This window comes from Aptenodytes forsteri, unplaced genomic scaffold, assembly GCF_000699145.1.
Source record: "Aptenodytes forsteri isolate BGI_AS27 unplaced genomic scaffold, ASM69914v1 Scaffold286, whole genome shotgun sequence".
Taxonomy (NCBI): domain Eukaryota; kingdom Metazoa; phylum Chordata; class Aves; order Sphenisciformes; family Spheniscidae; genus Aptenodytes; species Aptenodytes forsteri.
Window position 1 is genome coordinate 530,980 of NW_008794491.1, and position 20,163 is coordinate 551,142.

At 42.8% G+C, this 20,163-nt stretch overlaps 1 protein-coding gene across 4 annotated transcripts in view; it reads right to left on the reverse strand.

Moving 5' to 3' along the window:
- Window positions 1-20,163, reverse strand: part of TEAD4 (TEA domain transcription factor 4) — a 61,440-nt gene that overhangs the window by 13,631 nt on the left and 27,646 nt on the right. For all 4 annotated transcript variants that reach the window (XM_009290919.2, XM_009290921.2, XM_009290918.2 and 1 more), the window contains exons 4-10: window positions 11,906-11,970; window positions 10,908-10,970; window positions 6,902-7,036; window positions 6,019-6,062; window positions 3,548-3,603; window positions 2,635-2,765; window positions 1,484-1,657 (exon numbers count right to left, since the gene is read on the reverse strand). In XM_009290919.2, the coding sequence (XP_009289194.1) occupies window positions 1,484-1,657; window positions 2,635-2,765; window positions 3,548-3,603; window positions 6,019-6,062; window positions 6,902-7,036; window positions 10,908-10,970; window positions 11,906-11,970 (668 nt within the window). The remainder of the gene's footprint in view (window positions 1-1,483; window positions 1,658-2,634; window positions 2,766-3,547; window positions 3,604-6,018; window positions 6,063-6,901; window positions 7,037-10,907; window positions 10,971-11,905; window positions 11,971-20,163) is intronic.

Consider the following 20,163-nt stretch of genomic DNA (forward strand, 5'->3'; position numbering starts at 1 on the left):
AGCTCTTCCTTTTGGTTCCTGAAACTTCCAAAGCACTTCAGAGTGATACCACACAGGAGCCAGTGCTCTTCACCTCGACATGAAGACTTTCCTGGGATCCCTACCCCACAGCAGGAAGCAGCTGTCGCATCTGCTACTTTTCCGAAGACCATTTCTTAGAAGCTAACCCCTCTTACTCTTTTTCCTTTCTTCTGTCACATCAGACTTCTGTTTCCTTTTCCAGACAGTTCTTAGCAGGGCAATCACTACCCAGATTTTGTCAAAGGATACCCTTCTCAGCAAGGTGCTGCTGTCTCTCCCAAGTATTTCTCTTTCACCCGGAACAGGGCTGGTCTTTTACTTTTTGTTTCAACCTTCCCAAGCAGCCTTTGTTGTACTCTGACAGAGGCTAATCCCATGAGGGACCCAGCTCAGTAGCACATAGTCTGTGGGTAGTAAAATTACGTGTCTCCAAGAATCACCAATAACTAACGCTCAAAGCACCAGACACTTGAACTCTGCCAACATTCTCCAACTTAGTTCTGGAAAGGATAGGCTTGGGACAGCTGGGAAGTTGTATCTCAAGGCACTTAAGTTAACTCTTCCTTCTCCTGAAAGCACCACTTAAGAGGCTTTCTAGTGCCAGTTTCTATGAAGAGTATGAGAAATGAAAGCTCATTTCTCATCATCTCACTCCTGACCTGGGGTTGAATTATAAGTGGTAAACTCAAGGTGAAAGGCTCCAAATCCCATTACACATTCCCTCAGCCATCTAGCATGCAACTGCCCCAAGCTGCTATTATTTTTAATCTTGTAATACCTATGATAATATCGATTACCAAAACTATTTTGTTTGTACCCTGAAGCACAATGGCACAGTTTTTGCAAATTTCAGCTAACTCACAAAAATCCAAATTGAGTGAGTAGGCTTTTGCCAGGCTGATTTCTGCCAACTTACCAGAAGTCATTTCAGTAATATTTTATCAGCATAATCCAATTTCATTATATGTCTCTCTTATCTTTTGTCTGTCCTTGTGCCTGCAGTAAATATGCATCTGTAAATTATTAGTACTTGGATAACACAAAATGCAGCTAATGAGGTAGGAGAAGAGATGGAAAAATGTTGCCTCTGACTGAGAAGTTACTCAACACTGAGAGAAGTGAACACATAAGAGTACGCAGAGAATAATTTCCTCTGAATTCTTCTCTTATACATAAATAAAGTTTTAAAGGGCCCGAGTCAACATTAGCAAATACCATCTCCAGACACTAGTCAAGAACAACTCTACAGATGACATTGTGAAAGATACATCTTGCTCCAGGCCAGAATGAGGGCCTTGTGCAGTCAAGGAAAGATCTTCAGTGACAGTCATGAGTGTATTAAGTTGCCTGCACAGGGAAAATTTCTTGGGAGGTGGCAGTCTTCTAACAGCTCGCAAGGCCACCACTTTTAAAGTGAGAACTTCATAGCAAATAGGTACCCTACAAAGGGTCCTTCCCTTACCCAGAATTTGACAAGGAAGAAGGCATTAGCTGGCCCCCTTTCAAAGAGCTCCTTCAGGCCCCCTTTTTTCTCGGGGAACTTGTCATAGATCTGCCGGATATCCACTGCCTCGAGGTAGGGGTCATTGTAGCTGGGGCTTGACTGCCCAATGTGCACAAACAGGTGTTTGTTATACTGCAAGAAGAGGAAAAACATGGAATTAGGAAATCGTTCAGTACCGTTCAGTACATACTGAACATTCATGATTCTTCACAGAAGACTACTGGAAGTCACTGAAGATTTGATAGCACTTTCCAAAAAAGCAGTATTAGCAGAAATATCTCTGCTAATACCAGCTCGTGCTGTTATTTCTTTCCTATCAATACATCCATGCTTCTTGCTTCTTCTGAAACATTATTGTTGGGTTTTTTCCTATATTCACTCCTAAACCATTGCCTCATGATGCTGCTATATAGTCTGAAATAACCTGAGATACAGTGTTACCTGTCACAGGTCACTCAGTCAAACATCAGTGCTCCTGTCCTATGAAGAGCTGCCTGAAACCCCACAGCAAGGTACCAACCAAATAGTATAAGCTTTTCTGAACTTTCCTATCTCAGACAGAGGAAATGTAACTGGCCGATCACCAGTGTACGTCTCAAGATGCAGTATCACAAGGTTTAGTGAGACAGGCAAATCTTACTACTTCCATTTTATAGGTGGCACCATGGAAATACATTGATGCAAATTCATCCCAATTGCCCCCAAATTTAAGTTCCCAGCACACCAGAGAAATACATGGCTTCATGTGATCTTACCATCATCTGATTCTGGGTCTATCCTCCAAGGCTGAACGGGATAGCTAGAATAGCCCAGCAGGGGCTGTACCAATGTCTTATGACCTCAGTGCCTTGAGCTCTGGTATGTGAACATCCATGACCCTGGAAAGGGAGGCCAGAAGCACATGGCACAGAGCTGGCTATATTGCTACAGGCAATTCTATCCTCCAGGAGAAGGGTATCTTGTTTTTCCCAAAGATGGCTTTCTATTCTCAGTAGAGCAATGAAGCAAGTATTTCCATACACATATAGTAGTATAACAAATCCATGATGAACAGGAGCTACCCGAAGACCAAAAATTAATGAGGGGTGGAAGTCAGGTGTGTATCTTACTGTGTCTTGATCTTGTTGTTGTTCCAAGAATGCAGAGAATTCTAACATCCAAAGTTTGGAGCTAGCAACCCTTCGTCCTTGCCAAGCTGGTGCTGATGGGGAAGGCGAGAGGCCAGTAGGAGACTCAAACCCTAAGCACACAGGATTTATATGACAAAATTTAGAAAGAGAAAAGTTGGTAATAGCTTTCCAGTAGAGCACCTGTTGTCAAAGCTGACTAATTACATTTTCTTATGACTTCAGTCATCATGCAAAAATATCATTCACAAGGTTCTCACTCTACCTGTGCTCTAAATGGCTTGTCAGTTACCCTCTGCTAAGACAGCACTGTCAGGGTTGGTAATGATGTAAAAGACAATCTACTTGTTTTTGACACCAGAGAAAACATGTTCAGCAACTTTAGGAGGACCTAGATTGAGCCCTAAATGAGCAGTGAAATAAACTGCTTTAGTATCATCATGAAGCATCACCATTAACATGACCATTAACCTCTCAAAATGGGGAAACTGAGAAGGAAAAGACATTTGTTGTTCCACTTAATGAGAAACTGGAAAGGCAATCATATTATGATGGAAAACAGTGTTCTAGTATATGCAGCATGGTGGAAGAACAGTGGAGATACGTAAACTTTTATTTTCTGCTGAGCCAGGAGAAAAAGAAACCCCAAAACAACCAACCTAAAACAGGAAAAAAATGTTTTTTAAAATAAAACAAAATTAAAAAGCTTCAGCTCTCAGTAAAAGGATGGGAACTGGTGATAAGGGGAAATTATATAATTAATTTGGGGCTCACTTAAATATTTCAATAGGTAAAAATATTTTTTAAAAAATTAATTTGTAAACTTTTGAAAGTGTTGGCTATTTTTGAAGTTGGAATATAATTTCAAAGCAAGGGACTACATTTCCTTACCTACCTGGTAATGGCAGCGGAGGCTGTACAGCATAAGGGTGTTGAGAAAAAGGTTTCACACTACAGAAGTACACAAAGAGAGATGGTTAACAAAAACCCAAAACAAAACAACAAAAAAAGACTCTTGACCAACTGTTTGCACAGATTAGATCAAGTGTTTCTCTTGAGGGAGAAAGTAACATAAGTGTCTTTGGGAAATTATCTTTCAGTGTGAGCAAGAGAGGGTCATGGAGAAAGACTCAAAAAACAGTAAGGGGCCAGGACTGGACTGAATAAGGTTTCCCTGCAGGTGTTCAGCAGGCTCTCTCTGCAGACTTGTTATTCAGAGATCCTTATCAGCCTGTTAATACACTGGTGCCCATTCGTTTATCCTTTTCTTTCAACCACAGATAGATTTAAATTTATGCAAGTGGATATACATCTGGGCTGGATGCCTCTCAGACTTTTAGGCCCAGATTCAGAGATGTTCAACACCCACAGCTGAACTTCGCTTTCAAGACAGCTCAGCTCCATTTTAACACCACTGTAAGAAAAATCAGCATCTGGAGACATCATCTGACATCAGGGGTAGCAGTCACTTCAAGCTTCTAAAAGAACCTCTCACATTGATGCTTCCTTGTTTGCTTTCAAGGTAAAGGCACAGAATCTACTTTTTATTTCTCCTAGTATGGCTTCCATTGCTTTACTAGCCATTTTTCCCCACAAGGTATTTTAATAGCATCTGTTCCCTGATCTGCTCCACAAATACTAGCAATAGCACCACAAGAGAGCAGGAACACATGGCTTGCATGAAGAACATACTCCCTTCCAGTCGCTTGTCCTTAAGTTGGCTTAAATTGGTCCTGTTAGGTTATGTGATAAAAAGTGTGTCCCCATACAAACAAAGGAGCACAGAGGAACAATGGCAGGTGGAGCAACCTGAATAATACTCTGACACAACTACACCCAGGGCCATCACTGGTGAAGGACCAGCCCATCAAAGGCTCATCTCCACGCTGGGGCAGGGGAGCCCCAGTAACCCAGTCAGAGAAACAGAGCCCCTGCCAGGGCTGTCACAGGAGAGCCATCAGCCCCATTGCCCAGGTGTGAAACCAATCCAGTGAGCCAGCTGGATAGGCTTACAAACCAGTCACCTTACAAACTGAGGGGGTTACTGCCTAGATGGTATGGCACACGTTATGGAATGCAAGGGAAGAGCATTTTGGGATTGCACAAGATTTATTATGGGGATGTTTAGGGAGAATATGGCAATAAAAGGTGCCAGTCGCATGTAAGAAGGTCAGTACAGTTAGTCTGTCCATGCCCTGCACCTTGTCAGTGCAGTCTGTTCTATCTTCTCACTAAATTGTTTCAAATTGTTTTCCCGCATGAGGAGCTCTCAGTTCTCTCTCTCTCTGTGTGTGTGTGTGTGTGTGTGTATGCACGCATATGTGTGTGTGTTTCTGGAGTGCCAGCAGCCAGTGAGGGTGTGATCACTAGCAATTATCAAGCCACACTAGCCAGCAAGTAGATGGTTTGGGAGCCAGCTGTGTGTGTCTCCAGGGGTGAAGATGCTTTCAGAGGAACCAAGAGGTTCAGGCCAAATGACAGAGAGATTGTGGAGTCTGGAGGTCTACTGAAAGATGAGTTTGTGTGTCTGTGTTTATCTCTGTGGGAGACAAACTGGGGAAAGTGAATATCCAGCTACTGGGTGGACTGTGTATCTAAGCCCAGTTACTGAAGACATTCACAGTGTGTGTGTTTGTGCACATGCATGTGTGTTTGTGTGTGTGTGTGTGTGTGAGAGGCCTGCACCAGCAACTGGAGTGGGGCTGTGGCCTCGGGGGCTCACCTGCCTGGGTGCCAGCACACAGGGAGACAAGGGATCCCAGGGCAGCTACTGGATGGATCCACAGTGCATGTGTATTTCTCACTAACACACCTTCACCCTCATCAGCCGGAGAGGGGTACAGGATGAGGCTGTTGGCGCTGTTTGTATTTGTGTGAGTGCTGAGCATTGTCTGTCTGTGCTGTTCTGTGTGGCCAGCCGTGTGTGTATGTGTGTATGTGCAATGTATATGCGTATTTGTGTGTGCACCTACCGGGAATACATGCTCAGCCTCACTACTGCTTGAACTTGGGAGCATGGAGCTGCAGCAGCCTCACCTCTATCAGGCTGCTAGATTCAGCAGCTCCCTAAAATAACCCATATTAGGCTGCTTGAGTCATGGGACACATTAAAGGGGTGTAATTCATGTTGAAGGTACCATATGAAGACCTAGGGTTTTATCTATTTAAGATTCTCTCATGGCTCTCAGTTTGTCTTCAACCACAGGCCTTAAGTCTCAGATCCATGATCAGGGAATCTGTCTGAGAGCAAAGACTACATTATCTTAGCGTTTTATAAATCCTGTAATAGCTAATGGTGTTCCTTAGGCAGCATAGAGGAAGCAGCAGGAGCACCTGCTTTGGATGCTCACATGAAGGAATACTCACTCTTGGGAAGATCCAGCTTGGCCAGGCAAAGCTCCTTGCCAAAACTGCAAGAGAACAACATATAGGCAAAAGTCACAACTCTTAGGACAGAGATGAAAAGCAAGGCTTGCTCCTTTCTGAGGAAAGAAACTGCAAGCTCACAGACTTTTAAAGATGTGACTGAGCTATATCTCTTCTTTCTACCTTCCTGGTTTCATCCTTGTGGAGGTGCTGACTGGTCTTCATTTTCTTTCTTCACACTAATACTGGTGACATGCAAGCAACTGACTCAATAGTGGTTTTTAATGTAAAATACTATGTATGCACCTTGTGCCTCTGTCTCCAAAGCTTAATGATGCTCACTCTCTTGGAGAGACCATTTTCCCCAGGTGAGCTCCATGGGAGTATTTTGGCAGAAATCAGTGCTCAGCAAAAGCTCACTAGGCCCAACTCAAACGTTAGGCGATGCTGCCAGGCCTCCTCTATTAAGGATTTTATATAAGGGCCATCAATTTGTGATCTAAGCTCTCAGGGTAAGCTTGGGAATGACAAGCTTGAGAAAGGGTCAGGATGGCCCAAATGGTTTTAATCCAACAAGATCCTGGACTAAGAAAGTGATACAGACACCTAAAAATATTTCAGGCAGCTGAAAACCCAAAGGACCTGATTGTTCTCTCACTTGCATAATTTTTAAAAAAGCATATAGTGAAACTCTATTTACATCAGTGTGAGCAAAGAATCAGACCCAAACCGTTGAAGCCATGTGACAGATTTGCTCTACAAAGACAATGCCTTTTGGTCCATTCTTTCTGTTGTTCTCAGCATTTTCCTGAGCAGGTCCCAACACCCTTTCAAATACTCAAGTGCCTTCAGCCCAACTCCTCCAAGACACTGATTCACTCACCCCAGAAACAGCAGGGTAGGCTGGTCGTGGGAGACCAGGCAAGGCCATTTTACTATGGAAGGCAGTTGCAGAGATAATCTGGGCAGATGACATTGTAGCCATACTCTGCATGGCTTTATCTTTAGCTGCCTGATCCTATGGGCAAGAGTAGAAACAAAAAAACCAGAATTATTATAATGATAAAGAAGTTGCCCGGTCTAATGCTGCATAACCAGGATTCTCATCAGCTTCTTTGTAGGGAACAAGCACCTCTGAAAGCCTGGGCAGCAGACTCACCCATAACTGTCCTAGGAACTCTTCAAAGCATGTAAGTCTTTCACCCACTACTATAACTTCAGATGTGATTAATCATCCTTTCTGAAATGCTGGGATCACTGGTTTAGAGACTGCTAAGCATTTATCCTTTCTGTCTGAAGGCTTTCAGCCACACAGCTGAAATGTTTTGTTATGGAAAGTACAGTCCTAATTGACTCTCGTGTTTTAATCATTGGTAAGAATATTCAATGGGAAAGACTCTTGCTTATCAAAAAAACCCTCTAAAAACAAGCTCACAAAAGGAGTTTGTCATTATCACTGCAAAAAGACTACTTCAGATTGGGACTGCATTAGTCTCGGGTAGAGTTGATCATTTTATTCCCATCCCTGCAGAAACAGGAAATCTTAATAACCTCCCAGGGCACATATGCAAGGACATTCCTTTTTGTATTTTAACAGAGCTGTGGAATTGCACACATTTTTACAGGCAATGACAGTGCAATAACTAGGGGGTCTGATATATGTTTAAAATATGTTTAAAACAAATAGCATTCTTCATTTCTTCTCCCAAGGAATAAATAGACAAACATAGGCACTTCCCCACATTCTGCCTCCTACATCCCCTACAATTAATCTTCATCCTTCAAACACTCCACATTTATCTGCGACATTATAATTATAATGGCAATGCCACAGATGAATTCATGACTTGGAGAAACTGTTGAAAGAGGTAAGCTCTTGCTGTCTTCTTCAGAAATTCTCACTTCCCACCCACTTGCATTCATTGAACTGCACTAAGTTCTTACCCTTGGGTCTCCGTTCTCTCTAACCCCTCCACTTCCTGTAAGTTTTCTGAAGTTCAAAGCCCAGGGATTCCATGTGTCTAACACAAAAACATTTGGAGAAGGCATAACAAAAGCTCAAGAATAAATGATAACCTTTAAGTGGAATGATCAGTAGGAATGGGCAAAACTTAGATATCTTCTTTTTTACAGTATCTGTGACTCAGTACCATTGAAGTGAATGGAATGGAAACATTTTAATTGCTGAGAAGGTTCCTAAGATTCTCCAAAGCTATGGGAAAGTTTTTCAGAATCCAGTTTAAATGATGCTTTAGGGAAAACTTTAGGGATTACCTACAACATTTTTTAAGGGTAAGGATTCTTTTCTGTTTTTTCATGACATACATAAGGACCATTTCCCAGTTGCCATTGCGGAAAAGGATTTTTTTCCTCCCCTTACTTTCTCACTGGAAAAATCATATTTGTCTACCTGAGTTTATACCTGAGTTTATGGGGAAGAAGCATTTCGTTGTGCAAGTATTAAAGTTAAAAAAAACAAAACAAAACAAAACAAAACAAAAACAATTAAGAAGGGAAAAGATTTTCTCTATTAACCCCTGTTGTGTTTTTCCATTTTGTTTAAATGTCTGACAGACTTCTGGAAAAAGCATGTTTTTGTAAAAGACATCTCCTTTCTCTTTCAGCTAACAGTTCTGTATTCATTTGTATCGTGTTTCCAGTACAAAAAAAAAAGAAAATGAAGCAACAAAAAATTTTATCAAACATTTGCAATGTTTGTATTTTCTTTTATTATTCTCAAAATGCATAATAATAACACTACCTTCACAATTTCCCTCTTTTTTCTTAGTACAGGTGATATCTATTAGCCGCTACTGACTTCTGGGAACAGATTTTTCTCCAAGCTTTACCCTACTTTCCCACCTCTATCTGTTATAGGCATAGTGCACGCTTAGAGAAGACACCCCAATTTGTGTGGACACGGTAGTATTATAGTAATATTATAATATTACATGCTGAAAAGTCAGCATGTAGCTGCTCTGATCTCTAGGATATAAATATGAAAATGTATACTTGCTATGGAAAATGAACAGTGATAGAAGAAGACACAGCTATCAGCAGGAACTTGGAAGAAGGGCAGCAGCTTTTGTGATTTCATTTCCTTGCTCTTTGAAAATGACTAGCGAAAGCAAAGTAGTAAATGAGTTGAATCAGTGCTACAGACTTGCCTCTGCAGGCAGAAAGGAACAGTCTGGTACTGGCGAATGGTTCACTGCAGGCAGCTGTGCAGAGCTCACAGCATGGCCTGGGGTGGTGTAAAAGGAGAACAACCAATGGCTCCATGGAGCTCCCTGAGACACCTTCATTCCCTGAGAACAAAAACGGCCAGCTCCTGTGTGCTAAGTGGAAACAGGCTCGTCTGACTGGCTTTTCAATCATGCCAAATCCCAGAGCTGTGACACGCAAGGAATGAAATCAAGGTTACAGATATAAGCAGCAGTAAATCTTTTAACAGCCTGGGCAGTTGTTTCCTACTTGCTCTAACTTGCCTTTCAAGCAGGCCTCCACCTGAATTGACCACTTAACAGCACCACAGGTTTCAAGTTTAGGCAGCCCTACCTAGAAGCACTGAATTAGACAGTTGTAATTTGTGGCTCCTTCTCTTTATCAGAGCAGCTGGAAACACAACAGGCTAATGACAGACACAACACGGTTTTCTAAAATGGAGCTGGGGATGGGATGTGGGGGGTGCAGTCATGACTTAGAGGTAATCACTGCTTGCAATAGAGATGCATGCACTTCAGCACTGGTCAAGACTGAGTGCCAACAGTTCACTCACAAAGAGTCCACTTCTCCTGGTGCCCAGAGAGGAGTTGCCCAGACAGCCAAGAGGAAGCACTAACAGCCGTCCACTCAACAGTCAGGGCTAGACTGGGCTGTCAAGATCCTCATCATCACCTGAAGCATGGAAGATCAGGGAAGCAAACACACTTCCCTCCAGATCACTTACTTCCATACCAAATCAGGAAGGTCAGCATGCACCTTCCTTCTCCAGCTGTCTCAGTGATACATAACAAGGACCAGACCTCCCATCCTGCTCGGCAAGCCCTTTCTGGAAGGCTCACATTCTAACAGGGGACATGCTCTTGTGCAATTGTCACCGATAAACTTGACCTTCTTGACATTTCTGATAATTCAGTCTGAGCATATAAACCATCTCCCTGCTTCAAATCTGAGTAGAAATAAATGTCAAGAGGTATCAGTTCATTAGCGTGATCTCAGAGCTCTTCCTATAGAAAGGAAAACACAGATTTGCTCAAGCAAGTAGTCAACCATTTTCTTTCTCATTAGCCCAGGCCTCTTCAAATTAGGTCTGAATTAATCAAGGGGCAAAATCTATTCAGCTGGCAGGCACCTTTTTACCTGAGAAGATGCCAGCTGGCTTTATTGCTTCCTCTCAGTGGTTATGCCAACTCAGAACACTTTCTCACAGACAACTCCACATCACTACCACTAGTAGAGGTGGAACTAGCACTGCAGTAACTGTAAGGCTACCCTTTCCCAAGGCCACCACAACACCAGGGACTGATTGCTTGTCAGCATCTGTAACCATAAACCCCTCCTTCTCAGGTAAACACTCTTTGCATACTCCCAAGTCTAAGGGTCTTTCAGTCTTGGATGACAGCAGCATAAACCGGAGGTAGAAATCAGACACATAAAAGTTAAAGTTATTGTTTCTTTATTCTTTAAATAGAATTGCTCCAGACATCACAGAGCTACAACAATACAAGTGTTTGCACAACACTTCCTGGGAAGTACCTTTTACTCCCCAGCTTACTACAGTTCAGTGGCTAATCTCACCCTTTTTTAAGGCTATTCAAAGAGGGAACGGATGAGGGAATGGCTGACTCAGGGGGCTTGCGTGGTATGTTAAAGGATACCCATCATACCTTGAGCTTGGCTTGGATCTCTCTAGCTTTCCGCCTTGCCAGGACCTGGATGTGACTAGATACCTGCATTGAAAGACAAAAATCCACCTTCATTCCAGAGGAGTACTTGGTAGCTACTTGCAGAAGTAAACATACTTTAGGCACCTTGTGCAATAGGGAGTTATTTAGGGTTAGGGGGAGGGGGGTTGAGGTAGCAATGAGATGCTTTTCTGAACATAACTTAAGTGTCATGAAATGAGGTGGGGGACCAGCAAAGGTGGGCCATTTAAGGTCTTTTCCAATTCAAATGGCTTTATCAAGCCAGAGACCTCCTTTAAAACTAAAGAACCCATCCTTAAATCTAGGGATTGAGAGTTCTGATCTCTTTGCTCCCCATCTTGGCCTCCTCTTAGGAGAAGGAAAACCCATGTTCCATATCCCTGGCCGCTATATAATGACTCTCAGAACTTCCCCATATCTAACGTGGGCTGAAACACATCATAGAATGATTTAGGTTGGAAGGAACTTCTGGATGTCATCCACCAACCCCATACCCAAAGCAGGTCTAGGTTGCTCAGTGCTTTGTCTGGCATAGCCTGGACTGTCATTCCCAAATTACAAAGATTCCCTTTTCATCTTGTGTGCCAGCTATTTTCAAGATCACAATTGCTGTCCATCTGTCTGGGCTGAACAAAGAATCTTCATATAGAGGACCACTGATGTTCACTGAAACATTCATTAGTAGACCAAACAAATAAAAATCACACACTGTTTAACAGTAGAAAAATTTGTTTGTCGTGATGTGGTTGGGAGAGGTGAGCATTACAGTCCTACTGTTAAATGCCTGAGCTCTGATGACTCTTCCCACCATTCTTATTAACCAGCTCAGCACAACAGCCTCTTTCCAGCAAAGCCAAAAACTAATAGCAAGTGAACAGCAAGGGATTTGTTCTCATAAGCCCTCATTGTGTCTAGCGGTCTAAAGAAGCTAATGTTTACAGGGAAAACTTTATACTTACCTGTTTCCTTGTGCGTGTTTTCCCTGTTCTCAGCTTAATATAGCGGGCAATCAGCTCATTTCGGCCTGGAACAGAGAAATAATGCAAATATAAGTTTAGAAGGCTATGACCCCAGGGAAAAGATGCACAATGGAATTATCTATCTATAGACATCAGCAGTAGGGTGGTACTCAGTCACACTATTTTCTCTCTTAGAAAGGTACTCATGAGTTCACATGGTAGAGGTCTGAGTTTTAGGAGCAGAACTTTGGGCTGCAAATTCTATTTCCCAGTTTGTATCTGTAGAGCTTAAAATTACCAATAAAAAGGAGAATCATATGCTTTGCTTAATAATTACATTACCACGGTGTGTACAAGCTGTAAACATGGATCAAGATCGCCAGTACAAACAAAGAAGAAAAAGGAAAGCCACTCGCCCTAAAACGTTCAGACAGAAAGGCAAGAAGGAAGATCCAGGAAACAGGCCAGTCAGCCTCACCTCAGTCCCTGGGAGGTGATGGAGCACGTAATCCTGGAAACCATCTCCAGATACATGAGGGACAAGAAGATGACGAAGTAGTCCACATGGATTTACAAATGGGAAATCATACTTAACCAGCCTGATAGTTTCTACAGTGAGGTGACTATCTTGGTGGATGAGTACAGAGCTGTATATATTGTGACTCTATTAAGGCTTTTGATGCTGTCTCCCATAACATCCTCATAGGCAACCTGACAAAGTATGGGTTAGATAAGCAGACAAGGACGTGTATTGAAAACTGGCTGAATGGACAGGCCCAGAGGGCTTTAATCAGTGGCAAAAAGTCCAATTAGAGGCAAGTCTCTAGTGGTGTACTGGGGTGAATACTATTCAACATCTTCATTAATGACCTGGACACAGTGAACCCTCAGCAAGTTCACAGACGATACAAAACTGTGAAGAGGCTGATACACCAGATGGCTATGCTGCCATTCAGAAGGACCGTGACTGGAGAAATGGGCCGACGGGAATCTCATGAAGTTCAACAAAGGAAAATACAAAGTCCTGCACCTGGGGAAAAAATAACCCCAAGCACCAGTATATGCGGGGGGCCGACCATCTGGAAAGCAGCTTTGCAGGAAAGGATTTAGGGGTCCTGGCTGACAACAAGCTGATAATGAGCCAGCAATACACCCTCGTGGCAAAGAAGGCCAACAGCATCCCAGGCTGCATTAGGAGGATTGTTGCCAACAGGTCAAGGGAGGTGATCCTTCATCTCTACTCAGCACTGCTGAGGCAACATCTGGAGTACTGCATCCAGTTCTGGGCTCCTTGGCATGAGAAAGATGTGGACATACTGGACTGAGTCCAGCAAAAGGTCCTCAAAAATGATTAAGGGACTGCAGAATCTTTCATACGAGGAGAGGCGGAGAGAGCTGGGACTGTCCGGCCTGGAGAAGACTCAGGGGGAGTTTTATCAGTGCATATAAATACCTGACAGGAGGTAATGAAGAAGAGGAAGCCAGCCTCCTCTTAATAGTGCCCAGTGAGAGGACAAGAAACAAGGGGCACAAACTAAAACAAGTGAAATTCCATCTGAAAGGAAGAAAAGAAGAAGGGGGAAAGGGGGGAAAGGGGGGAAAAAAAAGAAAAAAAAGATGAAATTTTTTTACTGTAAGGGTGGTCAAATACCGGCACAGGCTGCCCAGAGAGGTTGCAGTCTCCATTCTTGGAGATATTCAAAACCTGACTGGACACAATCCTGGGCAACCCATGGTAGCTGACCCTGCTTGAGCAGTAGGGCCAGACTAGACAATATGAAGAGTTCCCTTACAACCTAAATGAGTCTCTCATTCTGTGATTAAGTACAAGAAAATAAACAATGGGAAAGTACATGGAAATATTTACACAGAATTTATCCGTGTGACATGATACAGTGAATTAAAAGTGCTTTCAGGCTCTTGCAGGTATCCCAAAAAAGGAGCATTCTTCAGAAGAGATATAGAGAAGGAAGCTTAGCTTTGTGGAAGGTTTGGGCAGCTCCCATAAACAGGAAGGTGGGGCACTGGCTGGGAGAGGTGAAGGAATCCTTGTCCGATTACGGACCAAGCATACATTGCAGGCTGAAGACAGTTAGGTTTTACACCTTGATTTTAAGAGATGACACAGTGAGATTAGGGCCTTCAGGGCCAAGGGAAATGAAGACAAGTAGCTTTATGGTCAATGTGAGAGGAGAGGCGAATGCAGAGATGCAAAGACAAGATGGTCATGGTGACAGATAAGGGAAATGGTATTAACAGCAACATGAATGAAATGGCTAACAAAACGTGAAGCTACACGGTCACTGGTACAGAATTTGAAATTGCTTGGAATGAGAGCAGAAAACTGCAGAAGACTCAGGTCCAGAATTTAAAAATCAGGAAGAGAAACAGAGAAGGCTGAGCCACTGACAACTTCAGCAGTGAACAGGAGAAGCAAGCTTAAACCCCATTCACAGCTAGCACCACAGAACTGTTTGAGGGTGGACACCAAGACACGAGGCAGACCATGCAGGTTCCATACACTGGCTCCCATGTATCAAATCTAAGCAGACACACAGATTTTATTCTTTCCTGGAGATGGAGGAATAAAGAGCAGAAACAGAAAAGCAGCAGCTACACATCTGAACTCTAGGCTGATTCAAGGCAGAAAACATGACAGAAAGAGCAGGCTCTGCAAAATAATACATTTGTGGTCACCACACTAGTAGCGATACAGTACCTCAATAAAGAGCAGAGAGTGGGAAGTCCAAGGCTGTGAGACATCTTATATGGCTACAAGTGTTTGAGGAATGAAGCAGGAATAAACTGGGAAGCAAAGCCACAGCTTTTGTGAAGTTTATTTATAACAAAATTATAAAAAACCCAATATTTTCTATGGAAAGTTTATGGGCTGAATGGAGAACTTGTACATTAGGACATCACAGTCATCAAAAAAGCAAGCCGTGAAAATAGACGCAATATTTATTCCAGTAGTTTAATATTCCATGAAAAAGTTGTCACTTGTTTTTATTTTAAACCCTTGTTTAACTCAACCCTGAAAAAAATGGATGCAAGGAAGGACTCTGTGCTAGAGATTGACCACTCAACCCTTTAGGGAAGGGCTGGCAAAGCTCCTAATTCCATCCGTTTCTGAAAGAGAAGAATGTAAATGTCCATGACTGCATTTAGGCCACGTTCATGAAATATAACCAAAGCACACATAGGGATGGGAAAGCATTTTACATTTACAGATCTTAATCTTTTCCTATTGGTGTCATTACAGAAGCTCTCCTTATTTCCCTGGGAGAAGAATCAGGTCTGTAGCTGAGAAAAGAAAACAGCTCCAGCTCCTCTGTACACAAATTAGGAGCTATTTCTGTGCCAGAAACACAGCGCCCAGCATGTAACCACTGACCTCTTCAGTTCCCACAGTTTCAGCATTAGCATGGTGACATGCCCAGGAGAGTTTGATGGGAGCAGATGCTGTTATGCTACCTTCCACCTGGCTGCTTTTCCAACCAATATAACCATTTTTACAAAGCCAAGACCAATTACTAGTGACACATACCCACACCGCCTTTTTCTAGTGCCAAGAATAATATTTATGGCTTTTCAAAGCCTCCATCTGTTGGACATGGATCCAAGTTGAAAGGTAAGAAACAGCAGAAGTGATTCTTCTTGCACAGATGCCAGCATATACGAAATTTCAGAAGGACAGTTTGATACACGTCAGAAGTAGGAAATGTGCAGAACAAAACAAGGTGCTCAAACCCCATTATCTATAAAGAAACAAGAAGGAAAATTTATATACACCAAGAGGACCCTTTGAGGGGCAAGGGGAATGAGTTAATGGAAGAGAGGAAAAACTAGCCTTGAGAATAAGTGGATGTGGAGAATTTCAGGCAAACTTTTAAAGGGCTATTTTTATTGGGCTATATTGACAATTTGAACACGTGGAAACTCTCCAGACACTGGCTCAAATATGGGTCATCCTTGCAAAACTAATTTCAATGAATTCTCAACCAGGTATAATAAATGTTATGGAGCAAATTTAGCTTTGTTGTGTTTCCATGACAATCAAGAAATTATACAGACTGAGCAGTCTGATAGAGCACTGTTCTGCTTCAGCAGTAGAGGACTGCAGGGGTAATCTGTGTGAGAGGATGCCATGAACAGCCCCGTGCCAGTCACAGTCAATACCAGCCATCTCCAAAATGGATGAAAACAACAATCCATCAAAACCTCAACCAGTCAGAGCAGCACAAGCTACCTTTTTCAAACATATTTTGGAAAGGGTAATAGCCACTAGGGGCAGGAGACACATGAGGAGGCACACAAAAGGAACCACAAAAGGAGACGTGAGGATGCACAGAAGGAGAAACGCAAGATATGTAAAAAGACATGTTTGGAGAAAAGGAAGGAGAAAAGGAGACATGTGGTAGGGGACATTGTTGGGGACATGGCTGGAAAAGTACACTTGGAAAGAGGTGCTCCATGGCAGGAGTACACGTTGAGGCAACTGCAGCCCATGGAGGACCCATGCCAGAGCAGGGACAACCCTGAGAGGACTGCAGCCCATCGAGAACCCATGTAGGAGCAGAGGAGCAGCAAGAAGCACCAGAGGAAAAAAACTAAAAAGCAAGGACTGGCAGAAAGAACATTTACACAGTGACCCCAGCCTCCTGCGCCACCCAGCACCTCATCAAAGGAATCAGGAGGAACTGTTATAGAGAATAAAACAAGGGAAGCTAAGACTAGGAAGTGGGGAGGAGAGGCGATAAACTGTAGTTGAGCCTGGGAAAGTGGGAGGTGTTTCCCTAAGTGTGTGTTTAACTGTTTGTCTTTGACAACGTCAGCAAAAATTGCAAAGCTCTCTCAGGCCATGTACTTCACTGGAGAAGACGAGAGGGAGGGGAAACTGTTGTACAAATTGCACATATTAGAAGCTGGTATAGAAATTCTCTAGAGAAATTTTCTAGAGAGAGCATTCAAATGTGGATCCTCAAAATTTCCAGTTTTAGAATTCACTTGACAGCACCTCTCATACAGCCTTCCTCTTCCAGAAGTGTGTCCCCACAGAGCCAGGGAAAAACAGAAAGGTGGCAGGGTATATTAAGCTAATAAAGATATGGTAGCAAAAAACCAGGTCACTCTACAAAGACATTAGCATCACAGGGATTACTAAATATAGAATTATGCAAATTGCCAAGCCCAGTAAACTCTGCAGCAAGAACATATTAAATTACCATGAATCAAAACTGCAAGAGAAGCAAGTCCTAAATGTCTTTTGTTTTTCTTATCAGAAGTTAGATGTAAGCAGGTATTATGCTGCTGGAAGCCTGCAGGTTCGCAGCCTCTGGAAAGCACTTTCTTTGTTTCACAACCCTGGCTGCAGGGTCAGCAAAGACTAGCACTCCTCACTTGGCTGGAACAGGCAGAGCTGTCATAAACCGTCAGATGGTTCATTTTTTAGAGCCATGTAAAGTGTCCCTCAGTAATCTGATCATGTGTTGTGTTCTTAGAATAACTCCCGCTGAGGCCTGCCATGGTCACCAGAACCTGCCAACAGTTGTGCCTCCTCTGTCGAAACTGCGCATTGGGTTTCATGAAGCTCTAGCCAACATATCAACTGCAGCGCAGCACCCAAAAGCTCTTTATCCTCCCTGTAGCTTCCCCTTAGAAGCATGGCATGAAAAAAGGAGTAAAAAGATATTCTCTTATGTTCTTTACCTCTCACTCCTAACACATAAATTTCCAAGGGCATCAATTTATCTCCCACTCCGTCTTACACTAAATTGCAAAATTTTGCACTCAGTAGTTACCCAGGAAGGTGTTGCTAAAAGAAGTGAATAAAAAGGCTTTTTGATTCTCCATTCTACACTTGTGCTCCTTTCAATATAAGAGGAGAGAAGTGTCTGCCTCCAAGCAAGGGGGAAAATCAAGGAAATTCCCAGCCATAGAAAGCATTTCCCAGTCCTACCTCAAAGCTTTGTGCTGGCTTTCTGCTAGTAATGGTATATTATATTACTGCTTGTACAAGAGGCAGATAAAGCAACTCTTTAAGCCTCATACTTCCTCACACACCTGTTGCCGAAGAAAGTAGAAGAACCAAAAGCCTCTATTCTGTGATGAGTGAGAGCAAAGAACTCAATGATTTCTGCAAAATCCTTCCAGTGGGAAACTGCATGAAAGCATCTGCTTCTTGGTAGCAGTATCTTTTCTGTACCCAAAGCAAACATATGCACCTACCTGTGCAGTGCAGCAAAGATAAGAGAACTACAGAAGCAACTATACAGCTGTATCCAGCGAAAGGTTATTCAAAGCAAGGTCAAGGAAGCCATCTCAACTATCATTTCAATCTCTTTGTGTCATTTAGTGATAGCTCCTGGGACATGGCTGTCTCCTGAGTCGATCACTGGAACAGGCTCCCCACAGCACCAAGCCTGTCAGAGTTCAAGGAGCGTCTGGAGGATGCTCTTAGTCATATGATTGTGTTAGGTAGTCCTGCGAGGAACAGGGTGTTGGACTCGATGATCCTTAATGGGTCCCTTCCAACTTGAGATATTCTATGATTTAGTTAACTGTTGATTACAATCAACATAAACATAATGAACTGTGATGCATCAGACAGCATGACCAATAAATCTAGACACAAGAGGGAATTTAAGGACACCTCAGCTGCCCACCAAATGTCAATGTTTCTCTATGCATAATAAGCAAAACTAACTGGCGAGCAAGTCTTACCAGAATGACACTTAAGGCAAAAGCAGTTTGTGTTATGTTCACAGGTGCATGTACAATATGGGACTAACTGCCACTGGTGTTTGCCCCAATCCACACCTCCCTGCACAGCCTTACTTTCCATCTCTCATTCCACTGCTTCCTCCTCCCAGTTACACTAAATGCCTTCCTGGGCATCCCCTTTTCCAGAAACAGGGCTGCATGTGTCAAAACCCACATTTTTGTCTTTCTGATGGCTAATCCCATCTTCTCATCAAGATGCACAGACACTCAACTCTTCCTGATATAATCATTCACATTAGTTTTAATGCTGTCTTTAGTAGACTTTCCCTTCATCACAAACCATCTTTTCTTACCAAAGCCTTGGCGAGAAGATTCTACTAGCTTCCCAATTTCCCAGTCCAGCTTTTTCAAGGCAAGAGAAAATGCAGTACATGACCTTTCCTTCTCTGGCCTGGGTTGCCTTCATCCCTTCCTATCTTCCTTGACTTTTGGCAGTGATTAATGTCACATCTTTCTTGATTACTTAGCATGCTTGCTTTCAACCTTAAAATCTCTTTTTCAGGAAACTTGTTTATGAAGTTTTAGACTTTGGCCTCTATCTCTCCTAGGTCCTTTTCCCCCTCTTTCTGAGCTTTGTCTTGGTATACAACTTATGTAATACAGTGATGATGTTCAGCATCCAAACTCTTTCAAAGGCTCAATCCTTCCCTCCCTCTCTGTTTCAGCTCCTACTTTTACTATTAATTCCACTACCAGAGCTGAGGCTATCCCCAAAGTCAATAAAAATTCTGCAGTAACCATCTCCCTATTCATCCCTATCTTTCCACCTCTCCTTGGGAGCCTCCATCCTCACTCCCCCACCATTAATCTCTAAACTCTGTTGTTTGCTCTCCACTGGTCTTCAGTCTTTGTTGGTACCTATAAACTAAACATACTGAGCTAGTAATGCAGCATGGTGTCTTGTTTTTCCCATTTATCTGGACTGCAACTGTGGCAAATCCCTGTGGGAAGTAGCCCCAACAGCAGTGGACAATCTCAAGAGCAGCATGTTTATTTTTAGCTAGGAGCAGGGGACAACTCTTTAAATGATATATAACGACGAAGTTCGCTATCAAGCTCCTTTCCAGGCTTCTTTTTAAACAACCTGTATTTTTATTCCTAACTTCTACACTGAATCCAGAGAACTGTATTCAGGAGGCAATAAAAGAACTTAATATATCACTATGACCATCATACTGGGATCACTTCCCATGAAAGAGACCACAGAAAACCATACTGCATTTTACTGCACTGGCCTATCCTATGAAGACATCTCTCCCCACACCAATGCAGAACTTCAGTGCTTAACAGTCAGGTTCGAGTTCCCATAGCACAGTTACACATACCAGAGAATTTTATATTCAGCCGTGAGAAGAAAGTTTCCTCACTCTGATAATTTATTCCATGCTTGAATTTGCTTGGTATTAACGTTCCACAAGAAGATTCCCTGAGCTCATGCAGTCCCTACAATAAGGGGATTTTGAGATGAAGACTTA